The sequence below is a fragment of the Centruroides vittatus genome, unplaced genomic scaffold (assembly GCF_030686945.1).
Source record: "Centruroides vittatus isolate TY-2023 unplaced genomic scaffold, ASM3068694v2 scaffold_576, whole genome shotgun sequence".
Classification (NCBI taxonomy): Eukaryota; Metazoa; Arthropoda; class Arachnida; order Scorpiones; family Buthidae; genus Centruroides; species Centruroides vittatus.
In genome coordinates this window covers 88,508-109,825 of record NW_027122713.1, presented here as the reverse complement: position 1 = coordinate 109,825, position 21,318 = coordinate 88,508, and the positions used below count along the sequence as shown (strand labels likewise).

The window sequence follows — 21,318 nt, the reverse complement described above, 5'->3', positions numbered from 1 at the left end:
TTCCAGAGATACTTGCGATTGTGACTGGCTTTTTTTTTTTTTAATGCAGATTGATGTTAAATAAGAAAAGAAAGTAAGATTGTTTTCTAGTATAAGTTATAAAATTAATATATATATATATATATATATATATATATGGATAACTTGACAAGTTTATTGCATATTTAATGTACAGTATAATACACGAACATCCATACGTATGAAACTGAGGGGACACCCACTTAAAACCCAACAAATAAATTTCTCTTATACATTGCAGTTAAAAAAGATATTTGCAGAACTTTCGGTAAAGTCATTTCTCAATCCCATGGGGTTGATGAACTATTGTACAAGTAATTAGGTTTGTCAAACTGTACACAAAGGAGGGAGGGATCCAAGATGGCTCAAAAAGTGTGCACGTAATTAATGAACTGTCCCTTAAGCACGTTCTTGACATATAAGAAAATTAGTCAATATCAGATATAAAAATAACATTTTAGTATTTTTATTTATGAATCTATATCTACTACAAGTTGCTGAAGGCCTTTAATGTTTGTCTGATTTAATAATTTAACAAAGACAGAGGTGTAACTTAAAAGAATGTCAAGTCTAATTATATAATCTATACACAAATCTATCATACATACTGTATATAAATCTATTTTATAAGGGCTTATATCTTAGATAAATAATCTTACAATTTTAATGAATATCTTATCTAACGACAATAGTCGAATTTATTTTTAAACTGCATATTTCATAATATAATTTAATCATTTTCTCAAGTATTTATATATATAGCCTATACTAAATATACAATGTATATATAATGTATATATATTGTACAGTTTAGTTTCATAAATAAAATATAGACAATCTCAGGAAAGTTAGCTTTACAGTGAAGTATTTGTTTACAGTAATTGAATATAAAGGAAATTTTATTTTTAAAGCTAATTTTCCTCCTTTAAACTTCTTAAATTAGATTTTTATGTTGAAACTTCTATGTCAATTTTCATTAAAATTAAACTTGAAGATTTATTTTTATTGAGTTCTTGTCCATGGAGAGATATATATTCACTTAAAATCATGATGTTATTGACACTGAAACCTACTTTTCCTCCCCTTCAGCAGGTCAATGTGTTACTAATATAGTTCATTTTTACATAGGCAAACAATGTATATATATATACATACATTAAAAAAACTTTAATATAAATTTAAAAGATTTCAAACATGTTTAAAGAAGAACACGCTTTAAAATATTTCGCAATTAATAAGAAATATGAATTATGAAATTGAAGGTCACTTTTTCTCTTTATAAGGAAAATTCTAAATGAAGAAAATACAGTTAATTTTAGTGAAAAATATAATTAAAATTATAATTAAGTTATATATTTACTATAACTTCCTTGTTGAAAAATGATTTTTTTTATATTAATTTATATAAACTTTTGCTTATAAATATTAATATTTAAATATAAGAGTTCTATTATATAATTTTTAATATTTGTTTTATTACTTTAAACATAATTCAAATATTTTATTTCATTTTTTATTTAAGATATATAAATAAAAAATATATATATTTGTATGTGTGTTATTTTATGTTATTCATAAAAAAAGTATATTTTAATTGTTTCTTGAATATTTAGAAGTGAGTAAATTAATTTTTACCGATAACCTTCAACTTTTAATACCTGTCAATGTACAAGTATTTTTTTTTTTTTTTTTTAAATTTTATCCTTCAATTTTTCCCCTTCTTGTTCTAGCAAATTAGGAATAAAGAATTTAATAATATAAAAACATAAATAAATCAAACTTTTATCTTCTCAGTAAATGTTATGAATAAATTTAGTTTGTAATTTTTTATGTAGCATGTTTGAAACGCTTACAACTTATTCAATATTATTTAAACAAAAAATATATAATCATATATAAATTCTGCATCAAATTTAAGAAATTATATTTAATTTCATTTCTGCTTTTAGAATTCGCAATTTTGATATTTGAACCCCGACAGCCTTCTCTAAAAGATCCGGGTTCGAATGCGAACGGGTCGAAAAGCTCCATGAATTTATCGGGGGTGGTCTTCCGGATACGCCCGGCCCTTTACCATCCGACCGACCCATTATTGATCTGGCCAAACCCATAATGGGTTTATTCTTAGTATTTTTTAAAATATTTGAACCCCTCATTCTTCTCCCGTCGCCGTTTCATTATTAAAAAAAATTAAAGTATACATAATATTAATATTATTAAAAATTAATGTTAATTAAAAATATTTAAATAATCTTAATAGTAATAAATTAAAATTTGGCATTGAATTTAATTTATAAAAAATAAATATTCGATGTTTTAAAAAAAATGTGCCGCAATTGTCGCTGCAATCGCCGAGATCAGCAGACGAACGAGGAAGTTTACTTCGAAACTGTAACATACACTTTTATTAGATGAGAGTAGTCGTTCGACCCACACGCATTTTAAGATTGATCATGGAAAATCAATCGATAATCAGAGCGGCTATATTTTGGGGTTCGCTCTCTATAATATGGTTAACTTCTATAGGAAATTTAATATCTGCACTTTTAATTGCAACAATTTTTTATTCATTCAGCGGAGGATGGAGATATTTGAAAATGATGTATAATACGGTGCCCAGAGATCTTAGGTAAGTGTTTACAATTCTTTTAATATTAAATTATCAAATTAAAATATTCATTATTACAAAATTGCTGATGCTTCTTTATAAATCCTGTGTTTTAGAGATCATTGACACCATTTTGTATACTCTGTTGCACTTTTATATATATATCTCTTCAATTAATCATGCTTACTGTGTTTTGATTTCCACGTTTCGCAGTTTTTATCACCTGAGATATGTTAAGTCATACACATGTTTACATTTGTATATGCTGTGTATTAATATAGAAACAGAGCATTCTATGTATAGTAATTGGGTTTTGGCCATGTTTAATTTATAATTTAGAGTAGGCAAAACAATTTATTGAATTGCAGATGTGATGAAATTTTGCTCACTGTGGTCTGCTGCCGAATGTCCAGTTTTCTACGCCTTTGTGATGTCTTTGGGAGCCAGTTTCTTGTAGAAAGCCCTTCCGGGTGGCCTTCCCTTTTGATGGATTGCCTGCGTGTTACGTTGCTATAAACAAATAAATAAATGAGCTGTTAAAATTTCATTTGATAATGTTAATATAATTTGGACAAAAGGAAAAGTTAAGAAAAAACGTGTCGTACGAGGAAACAAATAATTTGATGAGTGTTTTTTTTTTTATACATAAAAAGGAAAAATAATTGTTTGTTTTACGGGTGTATAATCTCCGGTTCTTATAAGTGTGTTGTGTTATTTTATCTAAACTACTTTCTTCAGAAATAACTTGAAACTTAGATCTTAATCATTAATTATTTAATGAAGTCTCATCTAATCTGAGTTAAACGGAGGCCACAACCAGACAAATTGCCTTTTATTGAAAAGTATGCATTTTGCATTGGAATTCTGGAGGGATTTTTACAGGGCCTGGCACCCTCCAAAGGAAAAGGAAAAAACAATTCTAGAAAATTTTCCAAAACTCTTTTCCTAATTAAAATTCATTTTTGTACGTATAATGTATTGTGTCTTCTGTTTCCACACTACTAATGAATTAGCAGTTGCATAAGGTGGGAATTTTATTGAATTTACATTAAAAATGTTTTTATCTGTTTGATTCAGCTCCCCAGATTAAATCCTGAGTCTGCCCCTGTGGAATTCTATCAATCCCTCTTTAGGCTAAGAAAAAATACAAGATGCAACTTGCATTTTGTAGTGAACTACCCTTGCATAGAAAAGAAACTCAAATATTATATTTAATCAATGCAAATATTTTCCTAGTTTCAAAAATATTACTGGCTACTTTAAAACCTACACCAAGTTGTAAATATGCTAAATTCCATCAAGTCAAGATCATTAAAAACTCTTATTTTTAAAATATTCGAATATCTATGGAAGCTCCATACAAATTTTTGCTTTTGCATACTAATGTTATTTGGGATAAAGTGATATGCCCATTTTTAGAACTTAAGAAGGAATTGTTGGTCATTTTTCAAAATGAAAGCACAAATGCTTTTATAAAATGTCTTAAAAATGATATTTAGTGTGTTAAAATGGAATACTTAGGAAATACTTGGATAGCATTAATACAAATGTCCAACAAAAAAATGAAAATATTTTGACATCATCAACAAATGTCAACATTTCAGGAAAATTATCTCTTTGGAAAAATTGCATATAAGAAAAAAATACAATAGATATGTTTCCTTCACTTCATAATAAAAATGTTAAAGAAATTATTTCTGTTATAACAGAACATTTAACACTATTGGAAGAAAACATTGTAACTTTTTTCCTTAAATATAGAAAATTATGATCAGATATGAAATCAGTTTGGTGCAATTAGTATATCTAGTTGTGAATTTTTGATATGAGTAGAATAACTGATTACCTTGTTAATTGGTGGTATATTAAAAATGAAATTCTCTGATACGTCTCTCTAACCTTGTATAGCTTTGTAGATAATACTTAGAACGTATTACTAATGTTTTTGACCCATTTCTAGGGTCTTTTATAAAATGATCACTCAAACAATGCCTCCATGAGCACAAAACAGACATCGAAAAAAGAAAAGCAATACTGTCTTAGTAATATATGCCAATGAAAAAGGCATTACACCTAATCTACAACAAATGGAAATAATCTGACAAACTTGGCATATAAACCAACTGTGAAATCTGGAGGCATTAGAAATTTTTAAAGCAGACTGCAAAGGCCTGTCAATCAATTTTAAAGAAGAAAAACAACTATTGAAAGCATGTCAGGCTATTTATGACTCAACGCTATAATAGCCGGCACAGGCACACATCTTTCAGAGATTTAAATTTTGAAAAATAAATTTGAAGATAGAAGCATTGGAGACTGGAATGTTTAAAAATCAGAATCAAACCAGAAAAATTTGTAGAATACCTGAAGTAGACTCTAGAAATGGATTAAAAATGTTAGTGATACGTTCTAAGTATTATCTGCAAAGCTATACAAGGTTAGCGAGATGTATTTGTATTACCACTTTGTTCTTTGGATGGATTTGAAATTCTCTGAAATAACTCTGAGGAATTTGAATTTTTGTCAATCTGAATAACCAGGTCTCTTCACGAGGCATTGAAAATTTTGTTAGTTTTCAACATAATATTTATGTGAGCTCGCATCTCATATACACAATCTCAAAAATGAGAGACCTCCTAATATAGACTAAGAAATGATAATCTCATGTCACATATTAGACATGAAGGCTGCAAAAGCCGACAAGTTCATGTATTGCATTATACTGTAATTAATTTAAAGAAGTTCCATTTTTATAAAAGATTTACTTTAGTTAGTTTTTACAAATAGGATTTTTTAATTAATATTTTTTTTTATTATGTATTCTGTAATCTATAATTTTTACTAAAAAGGTATGTTTATGCCTGTTTTTATTGTTTTATGATTTTAGTGATTTTGCTGTTCTGAAAATTTTTCTTATATTCAAAAGTGTTCCGTGACTTCAAAAAGATTAGGAACCACTGATCTAGATAACGATAAATGTAAATTGTGTTTTGGGTAGTGCAATTTATTGTGAAGTATTACACAGATCAGAGATTAGTTTATTATTTACAATTTAAAAATGTTATTTTTAGAATTTCCTCTTAAAGCACAAATTATATATCCTTTTAAATTATGTTTAGACAGCTCGTATAATTTATATTAAATTAAATATATAGATAGTGTTAATGATTCATCATTTTAATTAATTTTTGAAAGTTTTTATTATATTCATTAGGTGATAAGTGTTGATAAAATATAATGATATTATAAGAGGAAGATTATAGGAGTCAAGCTTCTTGACTCCTATAATCTTCCTCTGATAATAATTCTAATTCCTCTTAATCTTCCTAGAAATTATGCTTCTCCTGATATTACTTGGGGTTGACATACTTTGAAACTAGTTTTTTTTTTTTATATTTTACATTCATGGCATCAATATTTTATCCCCAATTAGAAGATTACCCTGTCTATTTAAAATTAAAATAGTTTCATTATGGCATTCTTTATAATAAGACTATGGCTATAAAACAACTCATTATTCCTGTTTGATATTTATCATATAATAATTAATAGGAATATTATACACTTGGACATTGTATTAGAATTAAAGTAGTTATTGTCAGATGATACTGTACTGTACATACAGTATATAATAATACTAACATATATCCTGATCTTATTTTGCTCAGTATCGTTTTCTTAGAAATTTTAAATATTCCATGTTAAATTAAGTATAAAATTTAACTGTTCTGTAAAATAAAAATGTAAAAGCAATATTATAGTTGATCAATAAGAAAATTGTTAAAGGAACTTCAGAAACCCAAAGTATAGCTTATTTTGGTAATGCCATTAAATCAGAGGCATTTAAGTTGAATGGAAACATATCACATAGACTTAATTATTAAAAAAATATTTACTGTTATATCACACATGGTTTATACACAATTAAATTCAATGACATACAAATGTTAATCAGTTATTTGTACTACATTATATCAACTTAGAAAATAATAATACAACTCTACAATATGTTAACTTAACTACAATAGATATAATCAAAAGCCGATACATATTAAAGAAGATTCATTTTATCTCTTATATTTCAACATAAATTTTCAACAATTTTGAAATGAATGATTTAAGATGATGGATTTACCATTTGAAAATTAAATTTATGCTAGTTTAAAACATATATTTTCAAAAACCTAAAAATATAACAGAAAAACTTTAATGGCATTTATAATATAATCAGTAAGATTATAAACATGATGTAAGTTCAAACTTCTTGCTCAAATAGTTTGCAAATAAATTTGATGAAAATTAAAATTATTAAAAAGTAGTCATAAAATATACATTTTATATATCCAGTAGAATAATATAAATAATGTCAAATATAATTAGAACAGGTAAAATGAATGTCCTACTTATATCCTCTTACTAGTGTTGCAGTTGTGTTATAAAAAATTATTGAGTGATAAATTATTAATTTATTATATTTATTACATTTTCTCCTCCATGAAGGTAATGATAATATTAACAATTTTGGCTGCTTTGGTGTAAACAAGTGGCGCAAATCAGTTTGTCAGTAAGGATATTATATTTTGAAATAATGAATGGACCTGCTAAGTCTACACCGAAATTTCCCTTTCCATTTACTCTTTATGACGTCCAATTAGAGTTTATGAGTAAATTGTATAATACATAATAATAATAACAATTTTGCAATATATAGTATCTGTTTTATATTGTTCAGTTATTATTTGACAGAATATGTCAAGTAAAATGTGTTGCAAATTGTTTGTTGTTAATGTATTTATAAAAGAGCTATTTAATTCAATAAAATAATTTGGTTAATGTTACCTTAGGTAGCCAAGATGGCGGCTCGTCTCTGAAACAGTGGGGATGCATGTACTAACCTAACCTAATCTATTCTAATAAATTACCATAATTATTGCCAACCAAAATATTAGAATAGGGGTAATTTATTAGAATAGGTTAGGTTAGGTTAGGTTAGTACGTGTGTCCCCACTGTTTCAGAGACGAGCCGCCATCTTGGCTACCTAGGGTAACATTAACCAATAATTCTTTATAATTTGAAATTTTTTTTTTTTAATCACAATTTGTAATGTCTCTATTTTTAAAAGAATATATATTAATCTTTATTTTATTTCAGTGCCATTTTTTAATAGTTTTATTGTTTTTGTTAGGCTATTTCTTTTTACAGCATTCCATTTAATCATTATTTACTACAAGATAATGGGGTAAAATTTTATTTGAATATATAAATCTTTTTCAAACAAAAAATTAAGCTAACATATACCACCTAAGAGAAGGTTTGGTGCTCTTAAAAGTTGAGAGAGTAAGCATAAGTTGATGATAATAACACACTTCAAGTGTCAATTTTCAACAATTTAAGCTTACTCTCATGATTTTGAGAGCACTAAATATTTTAAGTGGTATATTCCCTCAGATAGAAATATATCTTCTAATACTCTTCATTCTCTCAGAAATATATAGTTAAGTATACATAATTATTAAAATTTTATAATCTAATCCAGACACAAAAAAATATGAGTTAGAATTAAAACTCAACTTTTGTTTTCTTGGAGCACATAACAAGTAATTATTGTTTTTCTAGCACTTTTAAACACTTTTGAACAAGTTTCCTCCATTAGAAGGAAAACCTGACGAATATTGAGCTTTGGGTAATTTTCTAGTGTTCACATGTGATTAAGCTGAACTAAACATTTAGTATGTAGTTACTTGTTAAATTGTCTACTCCAATGAAGCAAAATTTGGATTTTTACCAGAAATGAGTCAGAGTTTGTATTTTATAATATTTCTGTAAACACTGTTTCATTTCTTAATTCATTGTGATAAATTGGACATTACATTATTTCTAACAATGTGAAACAGTTCATGTATTTGTTTTTTGTTAACAGACAATTTACAGATAGCTTTATACTACACAGATATACAGATTTATGCATTAAAATTGAGGATTAGTTTGCACATAAGATACACTTTCAACTTTTATATTTGATATTATTTCTGGAAGTTAGAATTATAGAATGGAGATATTTTGCATTAAAATGTAAAAAACAGAAATCTAAATAGGGGGAAAACTCAAAAATTTAGCATTCATTTTAAAATGTAATAAAACTATTGTAGATAATGTTAATAGCTATTTATATTTAAATACTAGAATTGTCTTGAATAAAATGCATTTTAATTCTAGTTTAAGTAGAGAAATTTAAAATATTCTAAGTTAATGCAAAGCTATATCTTTTCATTAAAATTCATTTATTTTAACATAAAGATATAGCTGTTTTTTGTTAAGTTTGAAATATTAAATAAACAATTAAAGACTGTAACACTTTGTTTTTAATATTTAACATGTATTCTTAAAACAACTTTAGCTATCTTTTACCTATAACATTACCTGTTTCTAAATGTGAAATTCTAAATGCAATTTCATGACAATATAAGAAATAAACTTTTCAATTTTAATATCTGAATAAGCCTTATTACAAAATGATAAAATTGCTTATTTAGTATTAAAACAAATTACCTAGAAAACTTAATTTAAATTGTATAATTTATTTATATTTGTGAGATTCCGAAGTTAATTGAAATTAATTTGTGATTAATTTTTGAAAGTGGAAAAACCCAGTTTTTTCCTACCACCTCATATTTTCCACTGTACATGGAACTGTGAGATAAAAAAAACAATCGAATGTTACAAATCAACAGTCTTTAACGATGTTTCGACTAAGTGTCAAGACACAGTCTAAACAGATGGTTATTAATGGGGAAAATGTCAAAATTGGTTAAATTATGAAGTAAGAAGAGTCACAACACCTTGTTGGTGACATCAAAGAGCTCCGAATTTGTTGCCTTATATGGTAAAAAGAGTCTGAATGCTTTGGCCATAGCAGGACGGATTGTGAACTTTGAACCACAACAATGAATTACTGGAGAAAAAGTCGCACACGCCGGGGATAAAAAGGGCTTGAACTCGAACCTCAGGGCAGACACTCCCAAGAAGCTAGAGGTCAAGCTACTGTCCACCGCCATTCTCCTTTCACCAGCTCCACGGTGTCTCAAGGATCCACCAATACTTGACTAGATTCACGATCGTCTTGCCGATGTCGTATGAATAGGATCCAGAAACATTGAGTTATCTTCAAGAGTACATAGAATTGTACTTCCACTTGTAAACTCTCTCTCAGTCTTTAGTGTATAAGATAGTTAGATAGTCGGGCTCTAACAATGACTTATCCAAGCAAGAATTTGGTTGTAGTTGTATATAGAGTTATTGTATTCATTCCCTTAGTTTATTAAACTTGTATTATTCATTAACCTGGCGAGCTGTCTTTATTTGGACACCCTGTTGACTTATCTGCAACCTCCCACTCAAACTGCAGAGCACCCTCCTGTTGGAACTTATTTAAGCTGAATATATCGTAATAATTGTGAGTTAGGATGCAAATTTTTACTATCCTAACTGGTGTCAGGAAAAATAGTTCTCAAGATATAATGATACTGAGACATCATCATTTCAAAACCATCCAGTGACCCTGTGAGTGGGACTTACCATCCCAACGTCAGAGAATGAGTTAAGCTTCGCACCTTAACCCCCTCCCCCAACTTCTCACATATTTAAAACAACAATTCAATAAACTCAATTTTTCATTAAAGTTAGACAATCTGGCAGTTTAACTGCCCACCTCTGGACAAGTTACATTGTATCTAATTATTAACTTAGCATAATCATAGCCCAATAATTCAGCAGATCGTCTGGCTACTATTTATTTAATTTAATTTTACAAAAATTTATATCACAGGATAAAGTCTATACAAGAAATAAACATTTGATATAAAACTATAAAAGGTTAATAAATTTTCAATTACTAATAATAACATAGGCAATTAAATATATAATATTCAGTCAAGCTTTATATTAGAAATAGCCGGGACAATTTCATATTTAGAAAATAAAAATATATTTCTTACTAGACTATACAATAAATGAGTCCATTTTGATCGGTCCCTTTACACGCTTTCGTAGAGGTATTAACAAGTCTACAGCAGAACCGTCCTTTTATTTGAGGCTACTGTTCGCTGACAAATGTAAAAAAGTTAAAAGTCCTCTAGCGGTGGCTTACATAATCTTTAAAAATAAATTATTACATTAGAAATAGTCGGGATGATTTTATATTTAGAAAATAAACTTTTTTGCATTTGTCGGTGGACAGTAGCCTCAAATAAAAGGACGGTTCCGCTGTAGACTTGTTAATACCTCTACGAAAGCGTGTGAAGGGACCGATCGAAATGGACTCATTTATTGTATAGTCTAGTAAGAAATATTTTTATTTTCTAAATCAGTCAAGCTTTATTTACTATTGAAAGTGATGGATACATTTTGATATTGAAAGATTTTTATACTATAAATTCTCAATTAATAAATATCTTTGGTATAAAATTGTAAACACATAAAATTAGGTTATCTTTAAAATACATCAATTTTATTGATTAATTTAATTTTTATATTAAAAATTTATCACAGGAAATTATCTTGATAAATTTATTCAATCATTTCAAAAAATAATTATTATTGATTTCAAAAAACTTTAGTTTCTGGAATATTTTTATTTGATAATTTCTTTTCTGTGAAGTAATAGTTTGATACTATCATTTCTTTTTATTGAAAAATTTCTATTGAGATAGAATTTTGATTGATTCATAAAATAAATGGAATATAATTATCAAAGTAATTTAATAGTTCATAGTCAGTTATGAAAGTTTCTAATTTGTTTCTAAGTACCCATTTATTGAAATAATTAAGAAGCAGATATTATTAGATTTTGTTAATATGTTGGAAAGTTGCTTGATCTAGACACCCTAATACAATATCTATTTTCCATATATACAGAGTACACTAAGGTGAAATTTGTTTCCAGTTTATTAAGGTATGTTCTAATTTATATGAATCATATTTACATCTTATACATCATTCTGATGTTTAGCTTATTATTTGAAACAAACCATTCACAGTCAAATATGAAATGGTAATCAGCCAACCAAATCCAAAATCAAATTTTGTGAAAAATGGACTAAGTATACACTGTTTGCCCTTGGAAATTTAAAAAAACATATTTTTGTGCTTTTTGGTAACTTTGTATTAAGTAATTTTTGTATTCAAATGCCACCATCCTTCTGGTCAGATAGAAAGGGGGCTGCTATGGGTGGGGGGTGAAGTTAATTCAACAAAAAGAAATCATTGATCACCTCTTGCTTGAGAGGATGGTCCTAAAAAGTTTCATTGCATTTGTTCAAACCATGTCAAAATGTATAAAGAACTGCCAAGAAAGACTGATGATAAATATTATCATCAGTCTTTCATTATTTTCTGTTTAAACTGGAATCCATAAAAACAGAATGCCATCAAAATGACTAAAGTACTTTCAGAACTTTTTGTCCATCTTCAGAGTTCATACTGGCAAAAAGTGATCTTTTTGAATTCCTATGTTAACATATCTTCTTATTTGGAACCCATCTGTCACAGTTTAAATTTAAATCAACATTTCATTCTAGAATATCTTCCATATCTTTCTGTTTACTCCTCCTTACTATTCTTTTTTACCAACTATTTTCAGATGACTAACAATGTATCCATATCCTTAATATTGTAACTTTTCTATCAAAAAATTTTTTTTTAATTTTTGGCCATCTGTATATACTCATCATCATCCACTGATAATATACTTTTGCCCTATCAAACTCTCTTTCACTTCCTTATTATATGCTTTGCTGGCTGAGCATCATTTTCTCTATTTCCTATGTAATATTTCCAATGTTATCCATTTTGCTAAATTCTTTCTCTTTGCTCCAATGTAAAATTCTTTGTGCCTCTTTCCATATACAGTGGTACCTTGTATAACGTACTTAATCCGTTCCAGGTGCACGTCCATTAAGTGAAACGTTCGTTATACGAAACGCATTTTCCATAGAAATACATGTTAAATACATCTAATTTGTTCTGCAGCATAAAATAACCATACTGTATCATAAAAAAATGAACATGGGGTGCGTTCTTTTATTCCTCCGCGTAACTCTGCGCGAGCGACATCCGTTAAAAAGTTTCTGCGGAACGCGTTCCTAAATTCCGGTGGGAGTGCACGTCTGTCGAATGGCAAAAACGGTCGCTTGTAGCAGTAGTTTACAGTGGAAAGCAACATGGCGTCTTCCATGGCTAAGATAGTTTCGTTTCCAGGTCCATTATGTGATTTTACGAATGAGAATTTAGAAATTGTGAAAGCGCGAGTTAGCACACGCGATGATGTAAGTGTCTTTACGAATTTTTTCTCAAGGCTATTTTGAATGCTCTTTCAACAAATAATCCATTTTATGGTTTAATTGGTACCCTTTTGCCTTTTAAAAGCTCATAGTTTAGAATTATAGATTCCTCCATCACGATACTATTGATAGTGCGGGCGCCGCCATCTTTCTTTTCTTTCACTGTCATTCCTAAATGCCTACAAACAGCAGCGCACTCCCGTAGTAGCGGAGACGCAGAGCGACCGCTATTAAAGAACGCACCCATGGAGCAATCACCAATTATGCCTGGAAAGTCCGTTGTTCGCAGCCAGTCTGTTGCTCGAGTCACGTAACGGCCAAACAGAAAGTCCGTTGTTCGCAGCGTCTGTTATTCGAGGCGTACGTTATACGAGGTACCACTGTACTAATAATATCCTGTACACTCCTGCTCTACTCCATACAATTATCTATCATTCATCAGGAAACTGAACACTGTTCTATTTCCCTTAAACACTAATGTCATACAGGTCTTTTATCTATCTTCCACCAGATATTCTTACTCTGGCACTCAACATAATGGACTGGTACTCTTTGCACCACCTTGTCTTCTCTCTTCTTGCTTGTGTATTCCGTTGCAAACTTTTCACTATTTTCTTATTTCATTCCCTTTCAAACCACATGACTGCTAACATACAAATTAGGTTTATCTCGTTTCTGATATCTTCCTCTTTGGATGTCACAATGTACTGACTCAGGTCCTAGGATATGCTTGGTATATAAATAGGTTTGTATATGTTTTTATGGAATATGGACATCATGAATGCCTTATCGACCTTTCTAATCATAACAATAAGAAGTATATATTATTTTTGTTCTGTTCTTAACACAGTGTCAGCCCCAGGCTATCATATGAAAAACCTCCACAAAATAAAAATAAAAATGATTTAAACTTCAATAGCTTTAATCCATTTATTTTCAATTCTTTGCACATAAAATTCCTTTATTTCATCCTTCTTTATTGCTACAAAATGTATGAAAGCTTATGATTGTGGTTATTGCACAACAACTTTTTTGGCATTTTTTTTCAAGAAAATGTACTTTTAACTAGTATATTTCTATTCATGACTTAACTTTCTTTTCACTCATACATAAGGATACCTTAAGGCTTGATGTTATCAATAAATCTATTCATAAAAGGTAATAACAAAAAAGTAAATTAAAATTCTTTCCATATTCTATTGATTGAGTATATTCTCTTAACAATATATATTTCATGCTTAGAAGATAAGCATTTAATATGAATGAAATATGAATTTAAATGTGAACTATGCACTATAAGAGAATGATTATCAATACACTTAAAAATGGATATTTGGATAAGATTACAAAGATCATTCAGCCATTCAAACTCTTATTAAACTTTCACATTTATAATTAATGTAATAAAAGACAGTTCATGTTTATTTAATAACTCTATATTCATGAGTCTTTATACTTTTACATGTATACTATATTAGATATGTTGTGATTTAATTAAGATGAATAAAGTATATGTTGATCATAATTAAATCTAAAGTTAAATATACATAAAGAAGAAAATAATTATTTCAGGATGTCTTTTTTAATTTTTGATATTATCTTTGGAATATTAGATGTAATCAGCCTTAAAGTAAATATAAACTTTATGTTTATAAAATAATGATAAGATTCTATAAAAAGCTTAAATATTTTTTTTTGCATTTGTAATTTATATGAAAGCTCTTATTTACTTTATCAGGAAATATATAAATATTTGAATAATTGCAATAATTTAAAAGTAAATAGTTTTAAATATTTAAAAAGCAAACTTTTTATTAGTATAACACTTAAATAATTCATTTAAATCAGACTAAATATAACTTTCAAATAAAAATACTAATTATATAATATATTTAATATATATATTCAGTAGAGCTATGTTTAACTAGATATAGAATAAAATAGATAAGATTATACATTCATTAATCTCAAAAATGTACTTGTAATATCTAATTTTGTAAATTTGAGTAGCACACTTCAGTGTTATTGATTTATTTTCAATAAAGCATGATTATTGAAGCAAGATAAACTAAAACAATATCAGTCTTTTATTTGAAGAAACAGTAATTTTGTTTAATGAGGCACATAACAGCCATTTTTTATTTAAAAAAATAATGTTTACAAACTTTAAATGATTAGGTTACATAGTGTGAAACTATTGAAGTGAGCTGAAGATGAGTCATGAAAGTTTTTAGAATACATATCTTTACTAAAGTTTAATTCTTTTATACTTATTCTTATTACATCTAAATATTGCAGTCATACAGTTAGTTCTCAGTGAATAATTGTGAGTCTATGAATTGCTTGGAATTTGTTAATATTTTTAATATGATTAATTATTCCACAGGACAATTGATAAAAAAAAAGACATTTAAATGAATTCTACAGCTTTATTTGTAGTAACTATTAAGTATAAATAATTAAATTTAATTACTTTATTCAGTTATAGTGATTACTGTATGAATATTATAATCTATTTTATTATTTTGATACAAAAATAATTAGTTTTTAGCAAACTTTAAAAGAAATACCATAAATGTATTTATCAAATTTTATTTTATGCATAACTTCAATTGTTTAAGTGTACGTAAACAGTCTTGATAGTTAAAAATGTACATATTACTGATGATTCATAACATACGTGCTTCTCATTTAATTAATTAATGTACATTATTGTAATTCTTGTAAAATACTGTATTTACTCGCATATAAAATGATCTCGCATATGGGACGAGGTGTGACTTTAAAGATCAAAATAAAGAAAATTAGATTTATTAATACAATTCTAATTTTATTTTTCATTTAATCACAAATAAAATATCAAATGCACGTAAATGCACACATTTTCCTGCAAAAATTACGGCCGTTTTAAACTTTAAGGAAAAATCTTGTAAAATCGACAACATAATTTGTTCATGTAAAGCTGGACAATTGGGAACCTTTTTGCCAATTTTTAACAGTCAAATCTACTCTCCATCAATTACACTTATGAGTTTCTCCGAATTCTGTTTTCCGAATAATCATCTGTTTTCACGTGGGAATGGATTAAAACTTATATCGGGCTCACATGTGAGTTTGGAATTTCAATCTAGAATTCAATTCAGTCGTCGTTGTATATTTGGAATTTCAATCTGGAATTCAATTCAATCGTTCATCTCTACTTCTGACAATATACAAGCCCAATTCAAACGACCCAGATAAAATACTTTTGTTTTTAAATACAAGAGGTTAAGCATCTGGTAAAAAATGCATCTGGTAAAAAATGCATCTGGTAAAAAATGTTAAAAAATTGGTAGAAAAAACACAGTTCACAAAAATTATTTGCAAAAATGCAAAGAATCTTTTGCTCATGCGCATATAGGACAACCTAGGAATTTGAAGCTGTGATAAATGAATAAAAACCTTTTCTTATATGCAAGTAAATATGGTATATTAAATTTAGATATTTATATGGTATGAATATTTGTTATTCATTTTCCCTCTTTAAAAAACTATAAATGAATTTTTTAAATTTAACAGTTTGCTTATTTTTCCCATATTCGTTAAACTTGTTTGTTCTTGTTCATCATCACAGTCATATAATGTCTTGTTTTAATTATTGATTACTTACTGTATTTTTCACCTTATAAGACACATCATTCACATTTTTCACATTGATTTTTGGGGAAAAATATTATTCACGTTATAAGATACATTCAACTTATAAGACATCCTAATTTTCAGATCAACTTTAAGGTCGAAAAAGTGTCTTATGTTAGTGATACTTAGACCAGAGATTTTCAGATGGTGGCCACTAAGAAGATTTTGTGTGACCATCAGGTCAGTTTTATCTGATTCTTGAATGCAACTGATTTTGCAACTTTTAATTTGCTGATTTTCATCAAAATACCTGTCAGTTTGTACAGTTTTTGACTGAGGTTTATCTTGGATAATAAAAATGTTTCTGCATGAAATTCTTATTAATGTTGTAATGTAGGGATCTTGCTAGCTTTTTAAAATCTGTAGTTTTTTTTCCTAATGTTGTCTTGAAAACTAGCAAAATTTAGCAAAACAAGTAGTGTAAAAAATGCTTTCAACATAATAAAAATTGTAGATTTTATTTTGATATCAACCAGTACGAAATTAGAAATGCCATAATTTACTCATAGTCATACTAAGGTCACAATTGAAAGTCTCTCTTTTTTCTGGCACCATACAGTAAAGGCAGCTTGGAAATCAAAATCTCTTTGAGATGGTCCATTGATTGATATATTCATCAAATTGCTGACATTTATTACATCTAGTCTATTGAGATTTATTTCACTAAAACCAATATAATAATAATTTCACTTAAAATTATTTTACAGCCATCTCAGTCCGTTACACTTACATCTTCTACTCACAGATATACAGTAGCCCCTTGTTATATCACAGATTCAGATATATCACACTTTTTTTGATCCCAACTTTTAAAATATCAATTGCCATTGAATTTCTTTTTGCAACAAAATACAGTATTTTATTCCTACCATTGTCCTTGAAACTACCACTGCAGGTGAAACAATAAATTTGTCAAGATTTAAATAAGAAAAACAAGATGGACAGATCAATTATCATTTATGTTTCCTTTTGATATTAAATGTTGTTTATTTATTAGTTTTAAGCACCATATTCACATTCAAATTCACTGAAATGTGTAAGGGAAAGACTTCAAAAATGTTAGTGTTTGTTTAATGAACATTTCTCAGCATCAGGTGTTTGATGATTCATTAAGGAAAAGATTTTTTTATTTCTGAACAGAAAGTTTTAAAGTTTTTATATAGTAATAACTTTATTTTGCTTTTTAGACAATTTTTATTCTGTAATTTTATAAGTTTTGATGTTCTATTATATGTTCAATATTTGTTTTTTAAATTTTCGATTACTGAATTTATAATTTCTATTGACAAATATAAATTATACAAACTTTTAATAAGCGATTTATTATGGAATATAGTACTGTATAATAAAATTGCAACTGATATTTTGTCTTTAAATGTCATTGTTAAAGAAACAATAATGCTAAATGAGCGTTTGTGGTATTGATGTTTATGTAAACACCATTTAATATGATCTAACCACTAATAAAATTCAGTATTGAAAAACTAAGCTTGTTTTATATCAGAAACACTTGCTGATGAAAGAATAGAGGATAGAGATTCCATAGCATGTATAATCTGTTTTGTAAAAGTGCAGAATTTTTAGTACTCTGTTATATCATACCACCGGATATATCATGCTTTTTTTTTGTCCCCCAACAAGCACAATATAACAAGGGGCTACTGTATTAAAGCATTTTTGAAGTAATTCTGAAACGTACAAAAACATTGTCGTACAGGAAACTATCATGTTTGCCTAAGTATGAAATTTTCCATCACTTTATTGTGAATTTGCAGACAAAAGTTGTTGCTAAATTATATCATTTGTCACAAAACAATTGAAAAAACTACTGATAGCGAAATCCCTATATAATGTCTGTAATAGTTATTTTTAAAATTAGTAAGAGGTATATACATTATCCATTTCATTCATACTTGGATAAAATCTTTTAATTACAGTATATAACATCCAATGCAGAAAAATATTGGTGCAGCTGTGGAAGTGTTTTCTGAGAATCCCTGACTTAGGTTATAGGTTTTGTAAATTAACTTCTTCAGATTTCCAGCAAAATCTATTTAATTTAATGTAGATTAATGCTTTTGACCATCTTAATGGTCTTCTTCAGGTAAACTGAACAAAAACAATACAGGCATGCCTTGATTAATGTGATTAATTAATGTTATCCTTGATGCTACTGCATGTATCAAAATTGTGATAATCAAATACAGAGGTACCTCTGTACTTGACCGAGCAATCACCATTCTCTAGAACAAATTTTCAGTTAGTAACAAATACTTTTATTTTAATAAACAAAAATATCAAATTCACCAACACCTTATTTGCTGAGAAAAACATATCTATGGTAAGTAAAGACAGCTGTTAAAGCTGTGTTAATTAAAATTTCTGCCGCATATAAAAAGGGATTGCTGTAATTAATTTTGTACATTAATCAAATTCCATGTTAAGCAAGGGATATGTGTATTTAAAAACCAATGTATAGACAACAAAATTAGAACAAAAATTATGTATATGTTGGATTACAGTATGTTTTGTTTTGCACACAAGCATAAAATGAAATAAACAACATACTAAAAATAAAAATATTGACAAAACAATTCCAACAGGTTATGGGATATCATAGAATGTTTTTCCAGGCATTGGATATAATGTTTTGCTTAAATTATTTTTCAGGAACATTCCAATTGCTTGTGATTTGTAAATTCATACAAATCAGTTTGATTTTTCAGATCTGTATCTAAAAGTGTTATTTATCTGTCACAGAAGACATTAAAAATGAACCTTCCAAAAAAATATGTTGTATATATAAAATTCTTATCAGGTAACCATTATATCTATTACCTTGAGAAATTGCAATGCTTTGAAATATAAACAAATTACTATTTTCCATTTTTCGATGCTATTTACTTCTATATTTTACATTGTAAATAATGTTTTTTAAATACATTTTACTTGAAGAAAATTCTAATTATAAAATTTACAAAATATTTAATTATTATCCTGCAAATTTTAATTTTATGGATTTATTTTTTAGGGGTTTATATCATTTTATTCAAATGAAAGTTCTAATTCGTCATTTTGAAAAGAATGACATAACAGTTGGCATAAGATTTCAAGAAATAGCAAGGAAATTTTCAAATAAAGTATGTTTTTATTATGAAGATAAAACTTGGACATTTCAAGAGGTAATTAATTTAATTTTTTTAGCATAAAGTTTGATTTGATGGCTAATTAAAATTAATTTTCAGTTTATTAGGTACAGTTTTATCTTAAACATTTCTCCATAATTCATAAACCTGAGCATTTAAAACAGTATATTCAGTATCATTTGTAGATTGCAAACTAAAAGATTCTGACAGGAACAGTAATATTCTAGAATATGTAATGCATTTAATATAAAAAAATTACATGCAAACTTTAAATTTAATGAATTTGGTTAAGTGTGAGAAATAAAATATAGGAATTTAATTAATACTTATTACAGATTATTGGAATTAAGGATGAAAAATGAGTAATGAGTATATAATCAACCAATAAATTTAAATGCAGCAAAAATTTGTTGCTATTTAAATAATATATTACATGCTTGTTTTTAAATTTACTGATTTATTTATTATATTATGTTATGGACAAAGTGATTAATATGGGCATTATGAATAATGACCAACAAAATCAGGCATTGAAATAAATTTCAATAATTTATCAAATTGACCGGTTATTATGAATACTGCTATCATCTAGTCCAGGAATGGCGAACCTATTGCACACATGCCCAAAGTGGCACGTAAGAGAAATCATCTGGCACGTAATGTATCATATGATTTCTGTCTTTTTCAATCATCCTTTCTGTTTATCATCTGATCATCTTTTCTTCAATCAGATTTTTTTACATTTATTCGAATTAAAGCGTATTCATTTAATTTCTTTAAATATTGTTATTCGAAGTCTAAGACATTGGCACGCATTAACATCTTTAAAAATAAGTATGATTACAATATGGCACGCAGACTCAAAAAGGTTTGCCATCCCTGATCTAGTCGAGCAAAGTGATAATAATATGTTGAGGAGTGATCATCCAACATACGCTAGCCAATCAGCACTCGCATCTGAATTGCACGTGCATATTGCATTTAGTACCAAATTTGGCGGTGGTTGTGACTGTTTGTGCTCTTGACGGATTTCCCCTGGAGGGGAGCCGTCAGCAGGCCGCCGATTGTTTAACATCACTAGTTATTTATTCATGGTAGTTCTTGAACACACGTATCAGTAACTAGTATGTATCAATATCTAGTGACATTAAACAATTGGCGGCCTGCCGGTGGCTCTTCTCCGGGAAGAATCTGTTGGGAGCATAAATAGTTGCGACCACCACCATGATGGTGCACATAGGATGATCACTCCTCAACGTATTATTATCACTTTGCCTGACTAGGTGATAGCAGTATTCATAATGACCGGTCAATTTGATAAATTAATCAATATTTATCACACTGTGCGCCCTTTTTGGTCATTATTCATAATGACTGGCATTATCAATAATGCCTGATTAATCACTTTGTCCGTAACATATACATATTATTTTTCACATTTAATTTAAATATTCTGTAGGTATTCATCATATTTTTGTACCTTATTTCTCACATTTAGTTCTATTGGCTAAAAATATTTAATTTTGTATG

At 27.9% G+C, this 21,318-nt stretch overlaps 1 protein-coding gene across 2 annotated transcripts in view; it reads left to right on the top strand.

The window, feature by feature from the left end:
- The window catches only part of LOC136989439 (long-chain fatty acid transport protein 4-like), a 77,635-nt gene that overhangs the window by 31,639 nt on the left and 24,678 nt on the right, over positions 1–21,318 (top strand). The window contains exons 2-3 of one of the 2 annotated variants that reach the window (XM_067287587.1): positions 2,594–2,647; positions 19,674–19,824. In XM_067287587.1, coding sequence (XP_067143688.1) covers positions 2,594–2,647; positions 19,674–19,824 — 205 coding nt within the window. Of the gene's footprint in view, positions 1–2,373; positions 2,648–19,673; positions 19,825–21,318 lie in introns of those variants that run through there. The other variant, XM_067287586.1, reaches the window with a different exon arrangement.